The 22,392-nt window shown below is 35.0% G+C and overlaps 2 protein-coding genes across 7 annotated transcripts in view; one reads left to right on the top strand and one right to left on the bottom strand.

Annotated features, from left to right (window-relative positions):
- Window positions 1-22,392, top strand: part of LOC119829455 (protein grainyhead-like) — a 121,825-nt gene that overhangs the window by 45,279 nt on the left and 54,154 nt on the right. The window lies entirely within an intron of this gene.
- Window positions 2,054-22,392, bottom strand: part of LOC119829457 (protein grainyhead-like) — a 105,965-nt gene continuing 85,626 nt past the window's right edge. For 2 of the 3 annotated variants that reach the window (XM_038351965.1, XM_038351966.1), the window contains 9 exons: window positions 20,245-20,407; window positions 11,694-11,805; window positions 8,854-8,948; window positions 7,601-7,657; window positions 6,455-6,553; window positions 6,041-6,375; window positions 5,725-5,926; window positions 5,117-5,181; window positions 2,054-4,786 (listed from right to left, as the gene is read on the bottom strand). In XM_038351965.1, coding sequence (XP_038207893.1) covers window positions 4,645-4,786; window positions 5,117-5,181; window positions 5,725-5,926; window positions 6,041-6,375; window positions 6,455-6,553; window positions 7,601-7,657; window positions 8,854-8,948; window positions 11,694-11,805; window positions 20,245-20,407 — 1,270 coding nt within the window. In that variant the 3' untranslated portion in view covers window positions 2,054-4,644. The remainder of the gene's footprint in view (window positions 4,787-5,116; window positions 5,182-5,724; window positions 5,927-6,040; window positions 6,376-6,454; window positions 6,554-7,600; window positions 7,658-8,853; window positions 8,949-11,693; window positions 11,806-20,244; window positions 20,408-22,392) is intronic. The other variant, XM_038351964.1, reaches the window with a different exon arrangement.

The following is a 22,392-nucleotide window of genomic DNA, read 5'->3' as shown; positions in this document are numbered from 1 at the left end:
GATGGGGAACGGTTCAAAATACAAATTTAATAAATGCCATGTCGCCACGCGAACCGCCGCATTGTGCATCGCTGTTCGAGGAAAATTATTGAGTTGGCTTGTGATTATTTGACGTAAAATCATGGTCATCAATAAAGAAACGAAAACACACGTGCTATATTTGATTTCTGGCATAAGCTTCGCTATTGAAACAATATTATTGCTTGATTTTATGAGAATTTAATAAGCGAATAATCCTATGATAAACTAAGTCCCATTAAGCAATGTGCGCCACACCCTGAACAGTTTGTCCTGACCATATTTTTAAGGCAACCTTCTTTATATACTCGTAAACATTTTTTGCTGAGACGCGTTCCATTTGATAAAATACAGTTTTCAACTAGTAAACATGTGGAAGATGCTAGACTATAGTCGGGATCTTATGTTATTAACGTTTTTAAAATCACTGCTAAGTATTGATAGCAAAAATAAGTAAAAAAAGTTAAATTGGTGTAATATCATATTATTGTTATTTGAACGTTTGATTAATTATAATTTTGCTTAAAAATGACTTCACTAATAAGATAAGTTTTCCATCATGTATGTCATTAACATAAATTGTTAACTGATAGATAAGAAGTTTCATAATTAAGTGGAAATATTTGTGGAAGTCTCGTTATTATTTTTATTATAGCTGATAGGTACATCGTCAGTCAGTGTCTTATGTATAATATTTCTGTTATGTTATTTTTAGGCAGATATTTTCAAAAATTTTGCAAAGATTTGCAGTATACCCGTCTAGACTATGTATCTTTAGTATTTTGCAAAATCTAAACTCTACTACTACTCCGCTAAGTTGTGTAGTATATAATATAAATGTAATAAGATTATGTTGGTTGTCATTTGAAATGTTTGAATTTTATTCTAAGAATGTTTTCGCATTTAGGCGACTTTAGCAGCGCGTCTTTCGCGCTGTCAAAATTTCATAGTTCATACAAAAGCGCAGCGGTCTCGCGATACCGGCGAGGCCATAGTATTTTTAGGCGAAATTAATGGCGTTGAATGAGATGAGAGTTATACTATCGAAAACAGAAGAACATTGTTAATGTTTCCTCGCCGGAATTCCTTGTTGATGCGAAGTGCCCCACACAGTTTTATAAGGCAGCGCGGCAGTCGAGCTTCTAACGTCCTAATGTGTCCTAAGACCTGAGAAAATTATTACTGAGTAGTAGTCTGTAGCATCGAACAATATATATGTATTTAAGATAGCTCTAAATAGTCTTGCGGTTTTTATCCAATTAGGATACATTCATTAGTTGTATTAAATTTATGATTAATGTGTGTTAATTGATAATTTATTATAAAATTGATATAAATCTGAATGGATAGCATTCCAACCGTATTATCGATATAGTTTGAAAATTTATGTGTGAGTTAATATAAAGTGTTTAGATCATTAGAGATACAATTTCGTGTGTATGCTTTATATGTTTAGTTAACTTTATTAATTTAAACTAATTAGAATTATTTTAAATTAATATCAAATAAAGTGCCTGTGAAACGTAAAGTACAGTATGCTTCTACCCAAGATGGTTTTCTAAACCGCTTAGATAGTTAAAAAATCGTGACTGTTGTGTCTTTTATCCACCCTTCGTACCTTCTTAGTCAATTTATTCTGCTTCGACCTCTACTTTTCACTTCGTTTTCTCTTTTATAAGTGATATTTTATGATAGATAGATGTATTTTAATATATGAACTATAATCAAGATAAGTATACGTATATAAAACATTGCCTCAATGCTTTTCGTGTTTCGAATAAAGCTTTTTGATGTAAATATGTGTGTTATAATATTGTTGAATTAATGTGTCATGTAATAAAATGCCCTAATTGTGACTAGCAATCATTTAATTATCACCCGCATCAACGGGAATATAAAGAAACAAAACTACACCTTTGTTTTGAAGTAAAACATTTTTATTTAGATCATAAACTTTGATAAAAATAATTATATTAATAATATTTTTATGACAACTTACAAATATTCATATAAAAGAATAACGTAACATCTATTCAAATTTTAAAATTAAGTACATTAAAATCAATAACGAAAATGTGCTACCACTTTCGGTAAGTATAACTAGTGTGACTATCTCCACGAGGCGGCGAGCCCGCGCGACGTCACACCGAGCGCCGTGCGCCGTGCGCCGCCCCGCGCTTTGCGCCAGTATAGAGCTCTTGCGCCCGCACTGCTGCTCGCTAGCGATTCTCATCAAGAGGGAAACAAATAAACTATATTTGTATAACATTTGCAATAAAATATACGGGAATAATATAGGAGAATGTCTCAAAGCACAGACCAATACAGCTCACATTTGTTTTGAAATGTAATTTTTATGGACAAACATAAAATGATTTTTAGAATCGCTTGCGAACAACGTTGTGGACACAACAAAAAATATAAGGTCAAGCGACTCAAACAAAGCTAGGTTTTGATGAATGATTATAATGTCTTAAAAGTTAATAAATCCAAGGCTGTTTGAAAATATTCCGCGTTTTGCAAATTCTTAGCTAAAGCTGGCGCTGTTTGAGTCCGCGAGAGCTTGAACAAATGATAGATTACTCCGATAAACATAATCATTGCACAACGACACCGAGCGGCGCAGGCTGCGACACCGCGAGGACACGCCCATTTAACTACCTACTACAACTGATTTACGTACTTTATTGCTACTGACGTTTGTGACTTATGACGAGATTCAGAATCACGATCTAACATCATTGTAAGTTTAAACATTAAAGCTGCACAATTTATAATAATAAGTACATAAATAAATATTACATCGATACGTATAAGTAGGTATAATATAATAATGTTAGAGTCCGCCCCGCGTATAAGGTAAATGCAGACTTTGAGCAATGCAATGCATAAAATTATAAAATTTATAGAGAGATTTAAACATTATAAACATAGTGGTTAGACATTAACGAGTGATAAGATTATATTATAATAAGTAAATGATATGGAAGATATCGATGAGGCGCAGGACGAAAACAGTCACAACGCTATCGCAGCGCATCACAATAAAATTTCTCAGAAATACGTAAATAGCATAATCTTAATTATAATTCGATTTTCTACCTGCAACACGTGTGACAATAAAACAATTAAGTATAAAATACTAAACTAAATCATTAAGTACTATAAACTATGTCATAATATGGCAGTTAGTCGAACCGTCCGCACTAGGCACTTCACTTAAAATTACGTCTTGGGCGACTTTGTCTGCGACCAATCTTTCAAACAAACAGAACCTGGTTCTGAATTTTGGATAGTAAATCGGTGGACAAAACTTAATATAGAATTTTGCGACAAACAGAGCAACAGATAGGTATATTATTTTTAAATAAGATGTTTAAACACAAACAATAAGTTTAGTTTAAGTAAATGAGATTCATACAAAAAATAAATTTTAATAATATTGTCATGGCCCGAGAGTTCACTAATGACAGAAAACTATTATGTATAATAAAATGATATATAACTCTAAGTAGATTGTACACAAACCACTCCCGTCGATGAAAATGTTAATTCTGTTCTGATGGACGACTTGTGACCACATATAAATGACTACTACATAAGCATTGTAAATTATGCAAAATGGCGGCTAAGACTCATTTAAAATTATAATTCGTTTTATTGATTCCATTTACTATTTTATTAATCAGTACCCTTTTAATTTTTAATTAGGATTCGGAATTCAGGTATTTTGTAATGATTTTGAATAAATCACACCTTCATGTTAATCACTATGTAATTAGATACTATGTGATTATAATTGTAATAAAATTCATTTAATTTAAAAAATTAATGAATATGTATTAGTCACAGCGCCTTTAACACGGAAACAATTTGTGTTCGAACTAATTCTAACACTATTCTTTACCTAAGTGCATGAATTGAGCGAGCTTATAAAGCAAACTTATCTCATAAATCTTAAAAAAGTGGATGGCATTTAATTTGACTTAACTCACTTATATTAAAGGATAAAACATTATTATTATGACAAAGATACTTTATGCATTTTACAATTTGTAGGTGATATACCTACAAACACTTTTGTGACAAGAATTTCTTACTTTATCATCATGGCAAGATAAAAAGGTACCTGTTGAAACGATAACTACATAAATCTAGAATGATAACAGATGAATGGCACACACGTTTAAACTTCAACAGCAATTTATTATAATTTCTCAACAACATTTTTAGTCACTAACTTCCGTGATATTTATATAAAATGTATAAGCCATCACCATTATTTCTGTGTAATTTCATAAGGCACTAAGAGATATATACAAGGCAGTCCCGCTTCTCACGCGGTACAAAACGTTCAACCATTATTTGTGACATTCGTTCATTATGATGAGTGTTATGGTGATGAACCTCTTATAAGTAAATTTCAATCTGAGATCGACGACTTCTTGAGACAACCTTATTCTTAATAGTGAGTGTAAAACTTGGAATGTAAAAAGTACATTTTTAGTTCGCCACAAACAAACTGTGAGACTTAAAGAGCACTACAACCTGGCGAACGTTAACACGAATGATGGGATCGTTCTTGTCATCACTTGGTAGAGGTGAAAGGCGAAGATTGATGGAAAACTAGTGCTCTAAAGGCAGCTCTACGAATGTGATATCGTAAAGAGGCTCATCCTCGCTGGACCCCGCCGGCCGCACCTCCAGCAGGAACAAATCCTCGTTACAATAGTACGCCAGCATTTCATCGTCAATTTTGGCCGTAATCCTATAATTAAATACAAATGTTAATATCATGTACTTATTTATGTGTAATCTTAACGTGTTGATCAGTAAATATTAATTATCTTGGATTTTTAATTAAGTATGTATGATGATTAATAATTTTATTGATTAATATGAGGAAACTGCAAAATAACCTGTTTTGTTTTGGAGTAGTCGGGTATTCTTATCGATTACATAGCGTAAACGGGGACTTTGTAGGTGTAAGAAAAGCAATGTGAAGTTAGTGGCGCGCCCTCTAGACAAGCGAAACCGTATTACGCGAGGCGGCCGATTTCATAAAATGAACTTTGAGATGCCAATGAAAACCACTTACCCTTTCTTGTTCTTTCGATAAAGATTATTAATTGCCGAACTTGAAATTTTGTACTTATTCTCAATCTGAAAATGAGCAGAAAATAAAATCGATTACATTGGGCCTGTGTCTGTGAACCGAGACGTCTCGTCTTTCGAATCGATCGTTAGATCGGTAACCGGTCTAGTGGTTTTACAAGGACAGAGAGTGAGTCGCGCGGGAGCACCACAGTGCCCGAACCGGAGGCAGCCGCCGAGCGCGGGTGTTAATTACAACATGCAGTTATGATGGTCGAGTGTATTAGACGGGGTTATGAAGCGCCACATCGGTTACAGCTGCGCCACGGGCGGAGGCCCTTGCGGGGCCGCCGCCTGAGGCGCGGACGAAGCGTCTCGATTATTTTCGTTTACGTTATTACAAGTCTTAAGTCTCCTTCATAAACGAATATCGATACAACGAGAAACCGAGAAAGCAATCTCTCGCTCGCTCGTGTTCTGCGGTTAGCTGACATCACCAAGGTTATTTACGTGCTCACCGCATTCGCGGCGTCCTTGATACGTAACTTTGATTTATTTACTATTGTCAATGTGACGTATCAAGTTTAGAGAAAAGGGTACAAGTTTACTTACAGCGTGCAGAAGACCCTGTGTCGTGGGTGGAACCACGTGAAGAGGCGTGTATACGTCGTCCGTGTCCTGGCGTACATACAGCATCACGCGCTCGCTGAGCGGCGGCGTGGAGGTGCGCGCTCTTTTGCCTAATACCCCTTCTAGTTCTAAGGAATCCTTACGATCGCTATATGGCGACAGTCCACCGACGTCAGATCGATACCTATTATAAATAAACATTTTTAGATATTAATAAAGTTTCAGTTAGATGACAAGTAGCAAAACCAACCAAGTAACAAAACAGTGTTTTGTTGTATTGTAATATACAAATACTTACGCAGGTGCATCTGGTGGGAAGTGGTTGTGAAATTTAAGTGCTGGTGCCTGAGGCTTTGCTGCATGCAGCAAGAAGGGCGACGCGCCTTTAAGATGAGCTTCGGCAAGAGCCGCTTCATCGTGTCCATAAAAACCCTGAATATCCATTCCAGCCAGTTTATCGATATCCTCAGCTGGACTGAACAATACAGGTGGTTTGGTTAAATCCGCCATCGAATAAAATTCGCTTCGTTCCGTAACTGGATGGTAGATTTCATCAAGCTTCTTTCTATTTGTTGCTGACATTTTCCTTTTTGCTGCTCTTCTTTCTTCATCTCTTGTTTTTCTTTCAGCACCCTACAATACAATAAATAATAATCAGACACACGTTTTTTAACTTGCTTCAATCTTAATTTTAAATAAACTCGAAAATTACCTTGTCACAGAAAACCTTAATTTGACAGTAACCCCGATGATAAACTTGTGTGTCTCTTGGGTCTTCAAAAGTGTCAATCTGAATGTGAAGTGGTAAACCCTGTAAAAAAGATATTTAAGTTTAGATTAACTTGTTATTTTTCATAAAATGTTTCAGTAACTAAATGTATTTCCATTCAAAGTTTGGCATCATAAGCTACATTGCAATTCTCCATGCCTTTCTCTATCCATTTCGAACCATCAATCGTGTTAAATTGACTACAATGTGGGCAAATTACACAAGATATTTCACGCTAGAAATCTATGGCAGCGACTCAATAAAATGGTTATAGTACTTATATCTATAAGGGATAATTGTAGTGTATCTACATATTATAATGAAAATATTATGCACGTGTCTGAGTCGAATCGTGTTAAAAGTTTAATTACTTCGGTTCGAGGTCATCGACGGAGCGTCACCGCTCTTTGAAGAGATAATATTTGAATTGATGGCCATCTAGCTAGAGTTACTTTATATATATAGCTATATATACGATAAACAAACATAAGATTTGATACTTTTTTAATTTATAAGACAAATTGTTATATTCATTATATGTTTAATGCGGAGGTGATATACGCTATAGAATGCTCTATACATGTTTAATGCGTTTGTAGATTGCTGTGCTTATCGGGGCGTCTCCGGCGACAACGCGGTTAGCGACCTCATGCCTTCATGTTGTCGTATTTCATGTGTCGCGTATTTAATGTGTTAAGCTTAATTAAATTTTTGCTGTATTAAAACCTTATTTTAAATGTAATTATAAATTTAGGGTTACGTATAACAAGTTCCCAAGTTATCGAACCGATGTAAAAGGAATCTGAATTTAACCATTTTATACTAATTGCTATGAAGTGACTGAGTATTAAATTACTCGAATACACAGAAATACTTTTTGTGCTACACACAGGAGTAAACAGATTTTAATTTCGGGGGTGTTTATGAAAGTAAAATCACTAAAAGTACATAAAATAACCCTTTTATTTATGCGAAAAATATGTACATTGGGGCGTGAAGCCACAAAACCGGTGAGGCTTTAGATGAGCTATGTCATTATACGCTATGTATGTACAACATATATCGTTAACAAATAAAAAAATCACTTACCTTAACACCCTTTTGACTGCTGAAATCCGTACTCAAACACTGTACGGCAATATTTATCTGAAACGAAAAATGTATCATTTACACTAAAACCAAAGGGAGCATCATTATTGCAGCAGAGATTGATATAACGTTCAAAATTAAACAATGTTAATTTAGAAACAAAACACACAGCTCTCTTTGTTTATAATAAATTCTTCCATTGACGTAGAAGGGGCGAACTATAAAAAGATATGGGAAGAGTTTTAAATTAAGTGTATTAAAAAATCCAATATAAGTATGTAATAGCGTAAGGTTTTTCTGCAGCGAGCTGCGGGGGGCGGCGTCGTGGCTTGATGCACACTCATTACCGCGGTCTATGCAAATGACCCTTACGCGTTTTTACTCGTCGCCGACACTGCCACCGATCACTGTCAGAACACATATTATCTGTCGCAAACTACTCGCATCCGCTATGGTATTACTGAGCAATGGTAAATAATTATGGATATCGATAACCGATTATCCGCAACTAAATAATGTGGTCGAGCATAACAAATTCCAATTTTAGAGTGTACGACTAGATAATTGACCTTACAATATACATACATCTTTTTGTTCATACATGACCTATTCATATTTTTTTCCTTGTTTGGATGTTATAATAGGGTATACATTTTTGTGCCTGTCTGCATGTATGTATAATACGTTAATTTATAAAGGAGATACAGAATAGGTTTATGTGAATAAAATTTACATTATGCTTCGACATTTATAATATTTCAATAAAGCAGTACGTGAAAACATGAACTGAATAGTTTTTCTTATTCATAGAACCAAAAAACTTTAACATTGAATAGTGCAAAATTGCGATAATAACCATAAAACGTCTGTGAACATTATATTTTTTTGCAATTAAAATTGCGTTTGAGTTGTACGAGTTCTGCCTCTATTACTTTTTGCTTCATTTGCCGTCGACCCCTATATGGTTTCAGGATTTTATTTAATTATTCTTCAATTTTGTAATTAAAAACGTGGCTTGAGTTTCGATGAAGCTCAAGAATAAATGTAATGCATAACTTTATGCAAGTATGGACTAAGCATGCACATAATTTTGCATTAATAATACTTATTATGCGTTTTATTTTGTTTGCCACTGAGGACGAAATGTTGTGCAGAGTTTATATCAATGCTTAAACTATATACATTTATTGTTGTTGCTTTATCCTTTAAAAACGAATTAAGTTTTAGTACCTTTAAAATACGAAAAAACTTACTTTGGCAGCGCTTTCAAGGGGATTCCAATAGACGGCGATGGCATTGTGGGCGACCTCCTCTATGCACCCCGCTAGACCGATGCTGTTCTTTGTATCTGCAACAAAATGAAATAACTTCATAAATCATGTCTTCAGCTAACTGTGCAGTAATGGTTGTAGAGATTTCGATTAAGATATCAACGCACAATACGTCATCGAAGACGGAAATTTATTTGCTGGGCGTGAATAATCACGTGATAGGATCAATTCACCGGCGATTACTATTTTCCTTTCAGTTTTACCTAATCTTGAAGAAGTATATTATATTAGAATAAGTTTTCATAATTAGCGCTCAAACTTAAAAAGTTAGTATGTGATAAACGCAGGTTTATTGGTTTTATTTTTTCCCCAATATATTAGCATATTATCATCGTCTGCTTATCGAATACCTAGTTGGTAACTAAATGGTTTTTATTTCTTAATATTGTTGTCATATAATCGGCTATAAAATATTCATGAATGATCTGAGCTATAGGCTCTAGTAGGTTCTCAAAGATATCAATAACGAAAGAAATAAATAGTGAATAGTCAGTCAGGGTAATGCATAAATAAATAGGGTACAACAAGTTTTAATCGTAGGTGGTTTTGTAAGCTTGTAATGCATTATTTTAAGATGTATATTGCATTTAGAGTATTGGAAGTGCATTAGTAGACAGGCGGTGGTCGTAACTGAGTAATAGTCGAGCGTCGCAGCGTGGCCCGGTGGCGCGTGGGCCGCTATCGGCCTGTGTGCAATCTGTGCGGGCGCGCGCCCCGCTGACGTGTTTACGATCTCCGCCGCCCGCCCTCACGCACCATATTGTCTAACTATCTCTTACTTTACGTGTAAATGTCACTGCGCAAATTCACACCTACTCGCACGTGTTTAACATAATTGTTACTTACAGTTTGCATTTGAATAATGCAATTTAGTTTCAGACAAACTTTAAAGTTTGTTAGATCGATTAAAGGAATGAAATTACATTTATCAGGTTGAGTCTTATGTTAATGTCCCAATGTAATGAGAATGAGTCCCAATTTAAACTAATCAACGGGCAACTATATGACCAAAATTTAAAATGCTTCTAAACTAGAATGCGTGATTGAATTGAAATGTCTACTTTCCGAAACAAAGGAAACGGGATGGGTTAATCAAAAATCAGTGAGACATGACTAATGCTAAAACTTCATAAAACAAAGAAGGCGAAGCCAAGAAGCCGCTTTGCGTTGAACTGCCGGTCGACACGCGATATAAGAAGACTCAAACGCGAACGTAATCGGAGAAGTTATTGTGTAGAGGCGCAGTGCGTTGCGTCCCGCCCTCCCTCATCTCTCATTCCTCTCCGTAGGTAGGCACTTTCACACGCCCGCGCACAGGTGTCCGGTGTCGCCCTTGAGGCTACTCTAAAGTTCATTCTGCATTTATCATGTATCTATAACTAACACGCATTTGTGTTTTACATTCATCTATTAATGCATATGACACAACTTTGCTTGGTATGTTTGGTCCCTTATGTAAAACATAAGCTGACTTGCCCTTGCTTTAATTTAACTTTATAATTTTAAGACATTCTAAATAATATTAACTTAAAAAACAAAACTCGACTAACATCGAGATAAAACTCTAAACCTTGACATTAAACTTGGCCCGCCGCGCAAATTAATGGCTTCCATGTTTTTATTTTCCTTGAGATTAAATTTATAGGCACTGTTTGTAGCCACGGCGTCACTCATTACGAATGCTCTAAGCCTTGCTTAAGTAATATTAGATTGTATAAAGTGTCATATATCAGCGCTGTTTACTCCAAACGACTTAACTATTAATAAGTAAGCATTCCAACGATGACGCAACGCTATCGATTTGGCTTGGCAAAGTAATTTTAAGAATCAGTGAAATATTACACTTAGAGCCTTTTTTATTTTTATTTTATTTTACTTTGCATTATTTCCCACAGCAAACATTTTTACAAGTACATGACTGTTTTCATAGAAACATTGCAAAAATAATAATAAGCGCGCAGGTAGAGGTTCTTCGCGCAATTAACATGCTAATGAGCGCTCGCCGATATCATCGCAGTAATTATGTCCGCGCGCGACTATATTGTAGGCTTGTTTATATTTTAGTTTCACATTTTCGACAACACCGCAAATACCATAACCATCAATTTGATCTCTATGAACGGTTATGTTCAGAAGTAGTCGAAGGAACTGACTACAAACTTAAAACGCGGTATTTCCAACAGGTGTTTCAACGTCGATAGCGAGACGGAGATTTCTCACGAATTTTTACGATTTCCTGTTACTCAGTTTGTATATCTCTATTATATCGTTTTATTAAGCTTCATCTGTATAAATGAATGCTACATTCTACTTTATCTCTAATTAAGTTAATGTAAAATGCCTCGTTATGAGAAAACGTAATCTTGAGTTACGAATGAAGGGAGGAAGGGCTAATTGTGGCGCCGGGAATTTATTTTTAGTTGGAGGATTGATAGGTCCATCGTTCGGTGTGGGCCGTGGTTGATGTGCGCGTTATTTATGCAAATGTCCTAACGACATATAATGGTGGGTAGCGGGGTGTGCGGGTGCATCTTTGCGGCTATCTGCCTGCAGCACGGTAATTAGGTCCTGCGTGCCGAGCGAGCGCCCGCGCCGCCGCCGCACGCAACCGCCGACCGCGCCATGTTTATGTGTCGCCTCGAGCTCGATTAACCATGCTTTTGTGTTGAAAATACACTCAGAAGAGGCGATGCATACGCGCTACTGCTTTATGTAAATTGATTATTCATTCAAAAAAGTTCAAATCACAATAATATACTTACCGGCGTCTAATATTCTTTGTTTAACCGAGTGTTGTCTTCCATGCCAAAACTGCCACGCCTTAATCTCATCTTCAGGGGATTTCTCTTCCCGGAACATAAGCATAACTACACTCTGTAACAACAAACATAATTAAATGTTATAAAACATATTTATGCGACATTTGTACATTAAAGTAAAATCTATTTCACAACGTTGATATTTATTTTGATACGTTTCCGTGTTTTGATACGGCTAAAGAACATTTAATGAATTTATAAAAAAGTTTTTAATTGTAATGTTATCCAAATAAATAATCTTAGGTATGCACGTTAGTATACTGACTATATTCTTTGTTAAACGGACCTCGATTACCGTGGCACATTCTCAGTTATTACTTTAAGCGTCTGCTATTACGTGGTTATGTTGTACATGCTAATGTTGAATATTTTTGTGAAATAAGTAAGATGCGTCAAGATTTACTGAGAATTTTCAGCCATTTCTGTTCAACGCTATGGTACGTGAAATATGTTGTTTGAACGATTTCTATAGACAAGTTAGAAAACGAAGCGAAAAAGAAGTGGCTCGCGCCAGGCGTGGTGCCAGACCGGCCTTATAGGGCTAACGACGAGAAAGCCCCTTCGCGACTGATTGATGGAACTGTACATCTTGCAACTTGCGCATATATTCCTCTCCGTTAAATGAGTGATATGCTTTTGTGATCTCAATTTAAATATTTGATCTCATAAAAACCTTGCTTGGATATGAAAAGTTCAGAAACAGAAAAGCTACTTTAGCTAATTCTTTTTATATGGCTTGTAAATAAATGATATTTACAAGCCATATAAAAAGAGTTTTCAAATAACTTTAATTAAATACTTATAAACTGTATGTGAGTTAGACACACAAAGTGTTTGTAAACTGAATCTTAAGGTTTATGGTATGCAGCTGCGTGTAAAAATAATGTACAAATGAAATATCGTATATTATGGCTGATAAAGCAATAGATATGTTTATTTTTCATCTAGAGGTCAATTAAGTACCGCAAGGTCCTCGGTTACAGCGCTCGCAACGGCAATAAACACGGCGTTAAGTCGTGAATCAATGAATTTATGAGTAATTTGTGTCGGCAAAACGTTTACGTTTCTATAAGCAGGACACGGGCTTTCTCCGCAGATCGGCCAAAGCGTAAACTGAACGGAACCACGCATACTAATAGATAGCCCATGTATAAAATGATAACGGTGCACTCCACCTCTACCTCACCGTCACATCAATGTAATAAATATAAACATTTACTGTTTTATGAGAATTCCGTTGAGACATAAGTATTTTTCGAAATACATAATGCATGTATAACTGTAAATGCGTTTAATGGGTATATCAATAATCATAATCAAAATACAGCCACGTTTTAATATTATGTGTTTTATGGCGTTTATGTATCTAGTGTTTGTATGTTTTAATGGCACTATTAGATTACCACTGAAAACAATATGGCTTAAGTTAACATTAATGATCCATAAACATAAATAAACTAATTTAGAGGCTGTCTGTTTGCTAGTGGCTGCTGTTTTCGTGATTTACTATCTATTTTAAAGCCCCAATTGATATTGAATAATGCGAGTATAGTAGGTAATGTTTGACAAAGATACATATTGTTCAGAGCTACTATTAACGACCCTTAATTTAATTTATGTTCTATTTATTTATTTACATTTATTTATTTATCAAGTCCTCATTAATCTATCGTTTCGAATTTATTATTATTACAAATAAGTATTTTATCTACACTTCTACACTAATATTATAAAGAGGAAGAATTTGTATTTTTGTTTGTTTGGATGAATTAAAAAACTACTGGACCGATTTAAAAAATTCTTTCACTATTAGTAAACTGCAACTTCACTGAGTCATAGGTACCACGGGCGGAGCCGGGGCTAGCAAGTAATAAATTTAAATTAGTAGTAATAGTATTCGTAAGTTACTAATCATCTGAAAGATTTTTTTATTATACTCTTTATATAAATTTTTAGCTAAGTTAAACTAAGTATATTTTTTTATTTAATAAAAATGGGCCACAATATTTTAAGCAAAAATTGATGTCATAGATGAGTATAAATTATGGTGTGGATACATAATAGCAACGTCTAATTATGACTCAGTGTTATTTATTGAGTATTTTCCGAACAGTCTAAACACTTGCTTTTCCAATTTATTTATTTAATGAATATATTATTGAAATTTTGAATGAAATAGGATATAATTAATTTTGAGATAAGGTCATTTTATGTTGATAATATATTTATACATATCTCTGTGATTAATATGATAGTCACAGTTACATTACCTATATTTAATGTCAGAGAGAGACAGACAGTCAATAATACAAAAGTTCATATAATTCACTAAATATTCGTATTTACAAAAACGCACAAAGTAATAAGTTTATAATCGTTGTTTCATTTAGTAGGTACGGTCGGTTTCACTACTCTTTTTGTTTTAAATACAACAACGCATTTCACAATAGTTTTGCCTTCTCGGACCAGTTATCTTTGCTTTCCGGAACGTCAATTAATTAATCGAGTATATCGACACTCGACCCGATTTCAGGAGCCCGAGTTCGGTTGACAATCTCAGTTATCTGATCAAGCACGCTTTCTCTCGCGCCCGCGCATGTCACATACGCCCAATTCTCTCGTACCTCTATCGGTAACATTCTGACAACCACTTCAAATCATTTCGTCACATTATTTAAATGAAAATAATTTGTTACACATATTTTACATCAAGCTTATGCAACGGTGTGCTAATCTTAATTGATGCCAGAAGGGCGCATTTATAACCTTTACATCAGACAAAATGATGGGAACCGTAGTTAATGATTTTAAGTATTTGGGATTTTTATGATTATATACGGATATTTGAATTAGTTTATAATCGATATTTGTATAATATCGTTACGGTTTCATGGGCAATACAAGTAGCGCGTAACGAAAAGCGGCGTAACCGCGTTATGTGAGTTCGCATCATATGCTTATCGGCGAGCTCATGTAAACAACGCGTGCAAATTCAAGTGGTTGTGTAATACTAATAGCATTATGTAGAGAAGCGCAAATTGCCGTCTTTGCTCGACTTTGCGCGCTTTTTGTGCGTCTGGCCTGCTTCCTCGTTACTTGCGGAGCGCTCATCCATCAGACCCTATCTACTTTATGACAATTATTTATGTTCACTGCGTAGCAAAACTATTTCGCTCACCGTTGAGCTTTATCGATAGCGCAAAAGTAATGTCCTGCCTTCTCGATACGCTATATCTGATACGGATACGTCTGTTTGTTAAGTGCGCCAGTTGTTTGTGCTAGTTGTTTTAACGCCTAGGTTATTTGCTGCAAATGTTCTCTGCATTGAATGCCGGTTTCGACATAAATTCTGAGCGGAACTGTGGGTGTAACTGCTGTGCAGTTGCCTACGGTATACGTGTCGGTATTTATTTTAAGCCAAGTGATATATATCAGACTACTTTTATTCCGTTATCTCTTACAGCGTACAATTTCAATGATTTATAAGATGATCAAAGCATATTTAAATCTATATCTAGATTCCATACAAAAATTTATAAAAAATTCTAATGTGTGTTTAGATAACATATTTCATGCGTACGTGCGATTGCATTATCAGAAATAGTCATTTACCGCTAAATCTCGTTTCAATCGGAGCAAATCCTGCGATCCATTGAGCGTCAGATTAACATCCCAAGTCGCGTGTAACACTAATCTGCTTAAATGTCGAAAGGAAATGTCAGATCGTAAAGTGCAGGGCTCTAAACGTGGCGCGATACAGCTTACCACGTTTCTAGCCGGCTCTCAATCACACGCATTCAGTAGCTTTTGCAAGATACTAATGTAGACTTTATCTCATAGACTGACTAATTAACATGAACTTATTTTGTATTTTTTACTGAACATAGATATTAAATAAAAGAGTTAAAGAGTTATTATGATTCAGATCTCAACGAAATAAATAACAATAAAGGCTTAGTTGTTAGTTGCATACAGATATCTTAAGAGCACCTAATGCCGCCGATCACAGCTGCCTGCCTGCCGCCGCGGCCGATGCTATCAAGGATTGACGCTAAATACGCGCGCACTGTGACAGTTCCAATATTGAAACAATGACGAACTTTGCCTTACGTAATGCCATTTGTGTCCAGCTTAGCTGTCACTCAGTGAAGGAATTAAAACTGAGTGAAAGTCAACGTAAATATATGACCGCACTGCTTAAAAAGATAAGATTAGAATTCTTATAATTGATTGAGGTAAAACCGAGTGTTACTATTATTTTAATTATGCGTTTGCTAACTTCAGTTGTTACGCGATTATTACCGAATAGTACGTAATATTTCGAAAGTAATAGTTATCGAGTAGTATTATGCGAACCTGAAATCGAACGTGGAAAATTCACGCTCTGTCAAGCGATGCGTCTACTGTTTGTTGCACTTTGCTTTGATAGTATGATGCAACAAAAATCACCGAGTTCTTTATTTGATACGAAACTTTCTTTACACATTGAAAAGTTTATTTAAGATAAAATATAAAAAAAATATTCCTTTGATAATTTAGCCCTCCAAATTGGCATAAGTAATGGTAGAGCGCATTACCTGCACTAAAACAAAAAACCTTCACCTGGAAGGTGGTAATTGCAATTTCATTCATCTTTCTTGACAAGATGACGTTTCCAGAAATTTTGTAGCTTTGAATTACATTAACAAAAAATATAATAACAACAAAATGATATAAATACGTTCTTATACAGAAGTAAAAAAACTTTATTATAACATACGAAGACTTCATGTGAAATAATATCTTTTATTTTTTACTGATTTCTTATTTTCTACCACATGCTGTTAGATAATAAAGACTTGAAATAATGTATTATATTATGTTTATGTTTTTCTTCCACTTAAATGATGAAAAAATTAATTTCGTATCTACATTGGCAGCTGTCTTCATGTCATTGTGAATGTTTAAATGTGCAACGTTTAAAAAATACAAATTTGTTTGGTTAATGTCTCAAAAAAATACCGTTACGAAAATTTTGAATAATATTGCGTTTTATCATCATTAATGTCTCAAGGCAGTAGAAGCGGGACAATAAGCAAAGAGGGTGCAAAGTAAATTGAGTCATCTCAACACGTGATTGATTACCGAAATGATTGGCATCATCGCTACGTGGATGCAAATTTTCGAACTTATTTATTCTCTTCGCCAGCCACGATAATTTTTTAGGTACGCCAAATACATTTTTAATTCCACGTGAATGCGTATTGTGAGAAATATCCACGGCTCATATGACAGCCCTTCACTTGTCGGCGTGGACGACTTCGGCCAAAATGTGTATCGGAAGGGACAGTAAGTAGGTATGCTCTGAATACTGACCGTTATAATCCCTCATCAAGCATAACATGTCGAGTGTAAAAGGCATCATTAACGTTTACCGTAAAAAGGCAACCGGAGCAATCATTAAAATCGTAAAATATTGCAAAAAGAAAATAAAAACAACAACGTGTCTCGTTACTCGAGTTTCCGTTGCTACGAAAGTGAGCACAATGATGTCAGTTTCGTGATAAAAACTAGAACAAAAAGTCCCCATATAAATGAGTGTGGTATAAATGTTAGACTTGATACAGTTCATCACGCTTATAGATCATAAGCTTGTTTTAATGCTTGAATACGTATTCATCTTTACGCTCTTATTTTTTATTTGCAGGAAAATCGTTTTATTATTCGTTAATTAATTTCATGAATAAAAAATGTTCTATACACATTTTATCTTAATTAAGCCTGAATTCAGAACTTATTTAATATTTTTTACGCAAATGTTTATAAAATTTGAATTTTATAAAATATCAACTTGCGTTATGTATTACCAACACGATATTCCTATGTATTAAGATCTTGAAACATTATTATTTTGTGTCTATGCACGGCTTTCAGGGTATTCTTTGTTCACACGAGAAATTAAATTTTAATGTTATTGCTAAAATCGTTTAATCATAATAAGAAGTGTCTTACTTGCAACCCTTCAAGTGTCGTGGAATATAAAATGAGGCGACCGACTACATACACCCAAGATGATTAATTGCTACAGCTTTGTATGATTGATCGATTTTCTTTCACGGTTGCATTTCACAAAAAATTCTTCAAAAACAATCCTTTCGCCTGTTCAAACGGTTCTATGAAGAACGTTTTAAAATTCAATTTGTTATATTTAATTCAAATGTTAATAGGGACGAGAAGCGTGCGAATATTTATTGTTGATACACCAAATGAACTTGTCTCAGATAGTTGTAACTAGTATATAACAGGAGACGAGTTGATTTTAAAGGGACCCACGTAGTATTGGAAAAGAATATAAAAAAAGGTTTCACCGCATGTAATTACAATCGTGCCACGCAAACTTAAAACTTAGTAAAATTTTCGCCAATCCTTTAACCGCTTTTTGTCACGCGAGCTTATTGGCGATTCGTGGGAACTTTGAATACGCTTTTTTTACTATCATAATAATTGACTTAAAATGGAGAGAAGAGGTAAAATGAATAATAGTTCACGTCATGTTCAAAAAGGAATTGGTAGATGTAATTCGGCATTAATTTTTATACTGTGTATAAATAATGAATTTAGAATTGTGACAGAGCAGATAAGTGGTAAATTGTGTGATAACTCGATCGAACCAGCTTACTTAACATGTTTATTATAAAATCTTTATCCATAAGAAATATGCATAAGAATGTGTCGATGTTTTCGCATTGAATACGACAAGTGCTCGTTAAGGGAACACGGTGTTTGCCGCATTGGAATTATTTTATCATAATACACTATGGTTATTGTTTAAGAAAGCGATATTATCCAGGCCGGCCGCGCTCCCGGGGCGGTCATTGTGTTCCTATATGGTGAATGTCAAAAGCGTCGTCTTAATTATCAGGCGCTGCTATACAATACGGACTCGATTGCGGCCAGATAAGAGCTCTATATCTATCCAAGTATTGAATGCGCACCGGACTCGCGGCCCACTTACTGCCTTAATAATAACTTCAAGCGTATGTCTCATTGTATCTTTGATTATTCTGATCTAAGCACATTGAATCGAGATAAGTCTGAATTCGTAACTCACAAAACAAAAGAAATTGCAATGGAAGCAAACAGCGGAATTATTTAGCGTAATTTCTCTATTAATTGTAAAAATTATCGTGTTATAAGTAACTGTGTATTTCCCCATTTAAACAATGCTAAAGGTTGTGATTAGCAAGTTCAAAACTAGATTAACCAGATCGAAGATGGTAGATTTTCTGGTTATTCAAGAAATCTTACAATTATAAAAAATGTGTGAACGTGCCAATGATCCATTTATTATGTCATTTTCTTGGGAAGTGGAATAAGAACAATACAGCAATGGGATTTCCGATTTCCACGGCAAATAATAATGTATCTGGAAGATTCACCTTTGTTTTATTTATAATCCAAGGTCAATTTTTCTCATGAAGTAAATAACAGACTTAAATCACGCTAGGTATGTCGTTATAATTAGACGAATCAATAATAAGTACAAAGATATTAATAGTGTTAATTACTTTCAAGTAGCATTTTTGATGAACTACGTATTTTAAGGTAAAGTGCTGTTATTCGTAATATTATGCAGAAACGAAAGCAAATATATGTAAAAATGACCGATATTTATTAAATATTTTAAAATATAGGCATATAAAATAAAAGTCGTGGTTATGAAAGTGAATACTTGAAGGTGAACATGAAACTGTGACCGGGAGCTGCTGCAGTGAAACCGATACTATGGGCTTGCGGTCGGGATCTTGTTGAAAACAAGTATAAACACAATAAAAACTAAGCACATCTCATTTCTAATGGAATTCGATATAAACTGCACGGAAAAATTAACTTAAACTCGTTAATTCATTCAATTATATTTTTACTGAATGATAATTAGAAAGACTGGTTTGTTGAGTGGTCATGTTTTACGGTCATTTGTGTTCTACCTCTAAAGTACGTAAGCTTTCTAAGATCCGAGAGAAGTAAACATCCGGCCTTAACCGTTAAGGGGCTAAGGCTCAATCAAAAAATTACAAATCTTTCCTACTCTTGTTCGGTACCATTAACATGTGCTTGTAATGTAATTAATACTTAAACAATGCCGTATGAATGATCATTTTTTTTTTAAACTACTTTATTTTAGATAATATGAACTGGTTTGACACATGTTATGACTATATTCTAATCTAGACCAAAATAGACTTAGATAGAATTGCAATAAAGGTTTATGTAAACTTGCTTATAAAATGTTGAAATATGTATAGATTTTGTGATAAAATTAAGGCGATTTTTTTTTGTTTCAGTTTTTATTTTATCTAGACCTCCGTTTAATCAAAGCGGTTAACGAAATAAGCACTTATTATTTATGTAGTAGTATCAATGTACTAACATCAAACCGTTCAGGAAACAATAACAATGTTTAAAAATAACACATTCATTAAAATGTTGAATCATGAATAAAATAGACACATACCTTAACCGTTTGATTCTTCAGTGGTTTATCGGGATCGTGTACGTATTCCAACGTGATGCCATAGAACTGACCCTTATTGATATATGTTATTCGATCATCCTCTCGCCTCTGTGAACTACTGCTCGCTGTCTCTAAGTGATATTTGAATCCATACGGTGAAAACCTATGGACAAAAAGATGTTTAAATAAGTTTACACAGCAAATCTAATAAACAGGATGAGAAGGCAGGATACCGGTGTTATTAAGATCTAGATAGCTTTCACAACTCGCACGTTATGAAGTAGCGTAATAGGTAAAATGGCAGCGGCATTTGTTGAAATATAAAATGCACAATAAAATCTCGTTTTTACCCATTTAGAAAAAGTGCGATTTCTTCTTTAAGATAGTTATCTTCCGAGATATGCACGACAATAAAGTTTCCATGAAGTGTAGCAATAAAAGACCGCAAAAAGTGGAAATCTTAATTGCACCGCCCGTAAGCTTGAATGCGCGTCATTACATAAATGCGTGGATTTCCAGTTCATAGTACGCAATGGAAACTGTGTTTTCTCTGGCTTCCTGCGCTTTAAATTGGCGGAAGGAAAATCCCCTAAAATTAGTTAGGATCGCGTGTCGGGTGTCATTATAGACTACGTGCGTGAATATTGCGACAAAATAATTTGGCTCAATACGCGTGCTTTCTCGCGGCCGCCTTGTCTGCGATCTCAGTTCTCCGCCCACGCGCTGGAAGACACTCAGCGAGGAACGAATGCGATCTACATCATTATCAGTATACTTCATGCTTAAATTACGTAATACGATAAAAAGCTATAAATCGTCACGAAATATTTAATCCAACCATAAATTTCTCACTGGAATGTAGATAGTGCGTTAGCAACGACGTGATTTTCGACTTGTAGTTACACCATTACTTAAAGCCTATTGAAAACAATTTGGTGAACAATTCTGCTGATGTTGGAGATTTAACTGAGCGGGTACTGATAAAAGCTGTGCAATGCAAACTCGGCCCGACATTGACGGATCGGTCGCAGCGGCGTTCGCCTATCTGATTCTCTCTGTTATTCCGAACGTAATTTCCATTTGTGACGTGACTTTCCATTGTCATTGCTGTATTATTTAACTTTTGCTCCGAAATTTTATCGTCAAAGTCGTATTTTCCTTTAAGTAAACATGCGGTATTATAATAAAAGGACACTCATAAAAATTATACCATACGACCAAGTAGGCAGATATTTTATCACCTGAGGGTCAGCCATATTCAGTAATAAATAACGTATTGTTTTCCAATGAGCTTCATTACAAATTTCAGCAGCGCAGCGACCGAAAAAATATACTTCCTGCGTGAAGACGAGAGCCTTTCATGAATAAATCAATCGGTGAGGCGCGGAAATTGATGAGAGCACAAAAAGCCTCGGAACGCAGCGACAACAAAGTGCTCGCAATAAAAACGCACAATGATGCGATAAGAGTCCCGAGCGACGTCCCGCGGGGCCTTGTATTGCGCCGCCAAATTAGATGCGCATAAATCTGACCCTCTCTTGCATTATTGTACCACTTGCTCTCTCATAATATTCCTTCTAAGTTCTACACCAACGTAATCTCTTCAAAATTAGTTATTTCATTTTAGGGTTTATACTTTTAAACAAGGAGGCACCTACTAACTGATTTATCTCCTAAGGTAAAAGATAAATCCGTTAGAGGAGGTATCAATACTATTTCTATGTAACTACTCTATTTCAGATTGCGTGTACGGAATAACGTAGCGAACTGCAGTAAACTGCATATTATCTCGCTGTATTGAACGATTTCCATATTCTTTGTATTATTTAGGTATACTTAAATAGTATGCATTCGTAGAAACATTGTCGGACATTGTATAGCAATCACGTCAGTGAGAAAATATGAGGAATTTAACAGCAGTGAAGTAATTATATGCTTTACCCTGCCACCAACACGCAACTATATAATATTTTGAAACTAGTTACTTTAAAAAATACATTTTCAAAATAACAATTCAACTATAAAATGCATGTCTTAGGTAATCAAAGGAATGCTCTTAGTATAATCATTTTGCGAATATAGAGAGCGTGATGTAAGGATCGCGTGCAGGCCGCAATCCTAAAACGTCAGAGTCTGATTGCACTTGGT

Source organism: Zerene cesonia, chromosome 10 (genome assembly GCF_012273895.1).
Source record: "Zerene cesonia ecotype Mississippi chromosome 10, Zerene_cesonia_1.1, whole genome shotgun sequence".
NCBI classification, from domain to species: domain Eukaryota; kingdom Metazoa; phylum Arthropoda; class Insecta; order Lepidoptera; family Pieridae; genus Zerene; species Zerene cesonia.
Note: the sequence above shows the minus strand (reverse complement) of the source record. Positions and strands in the feature narration are given on the sequence as shown.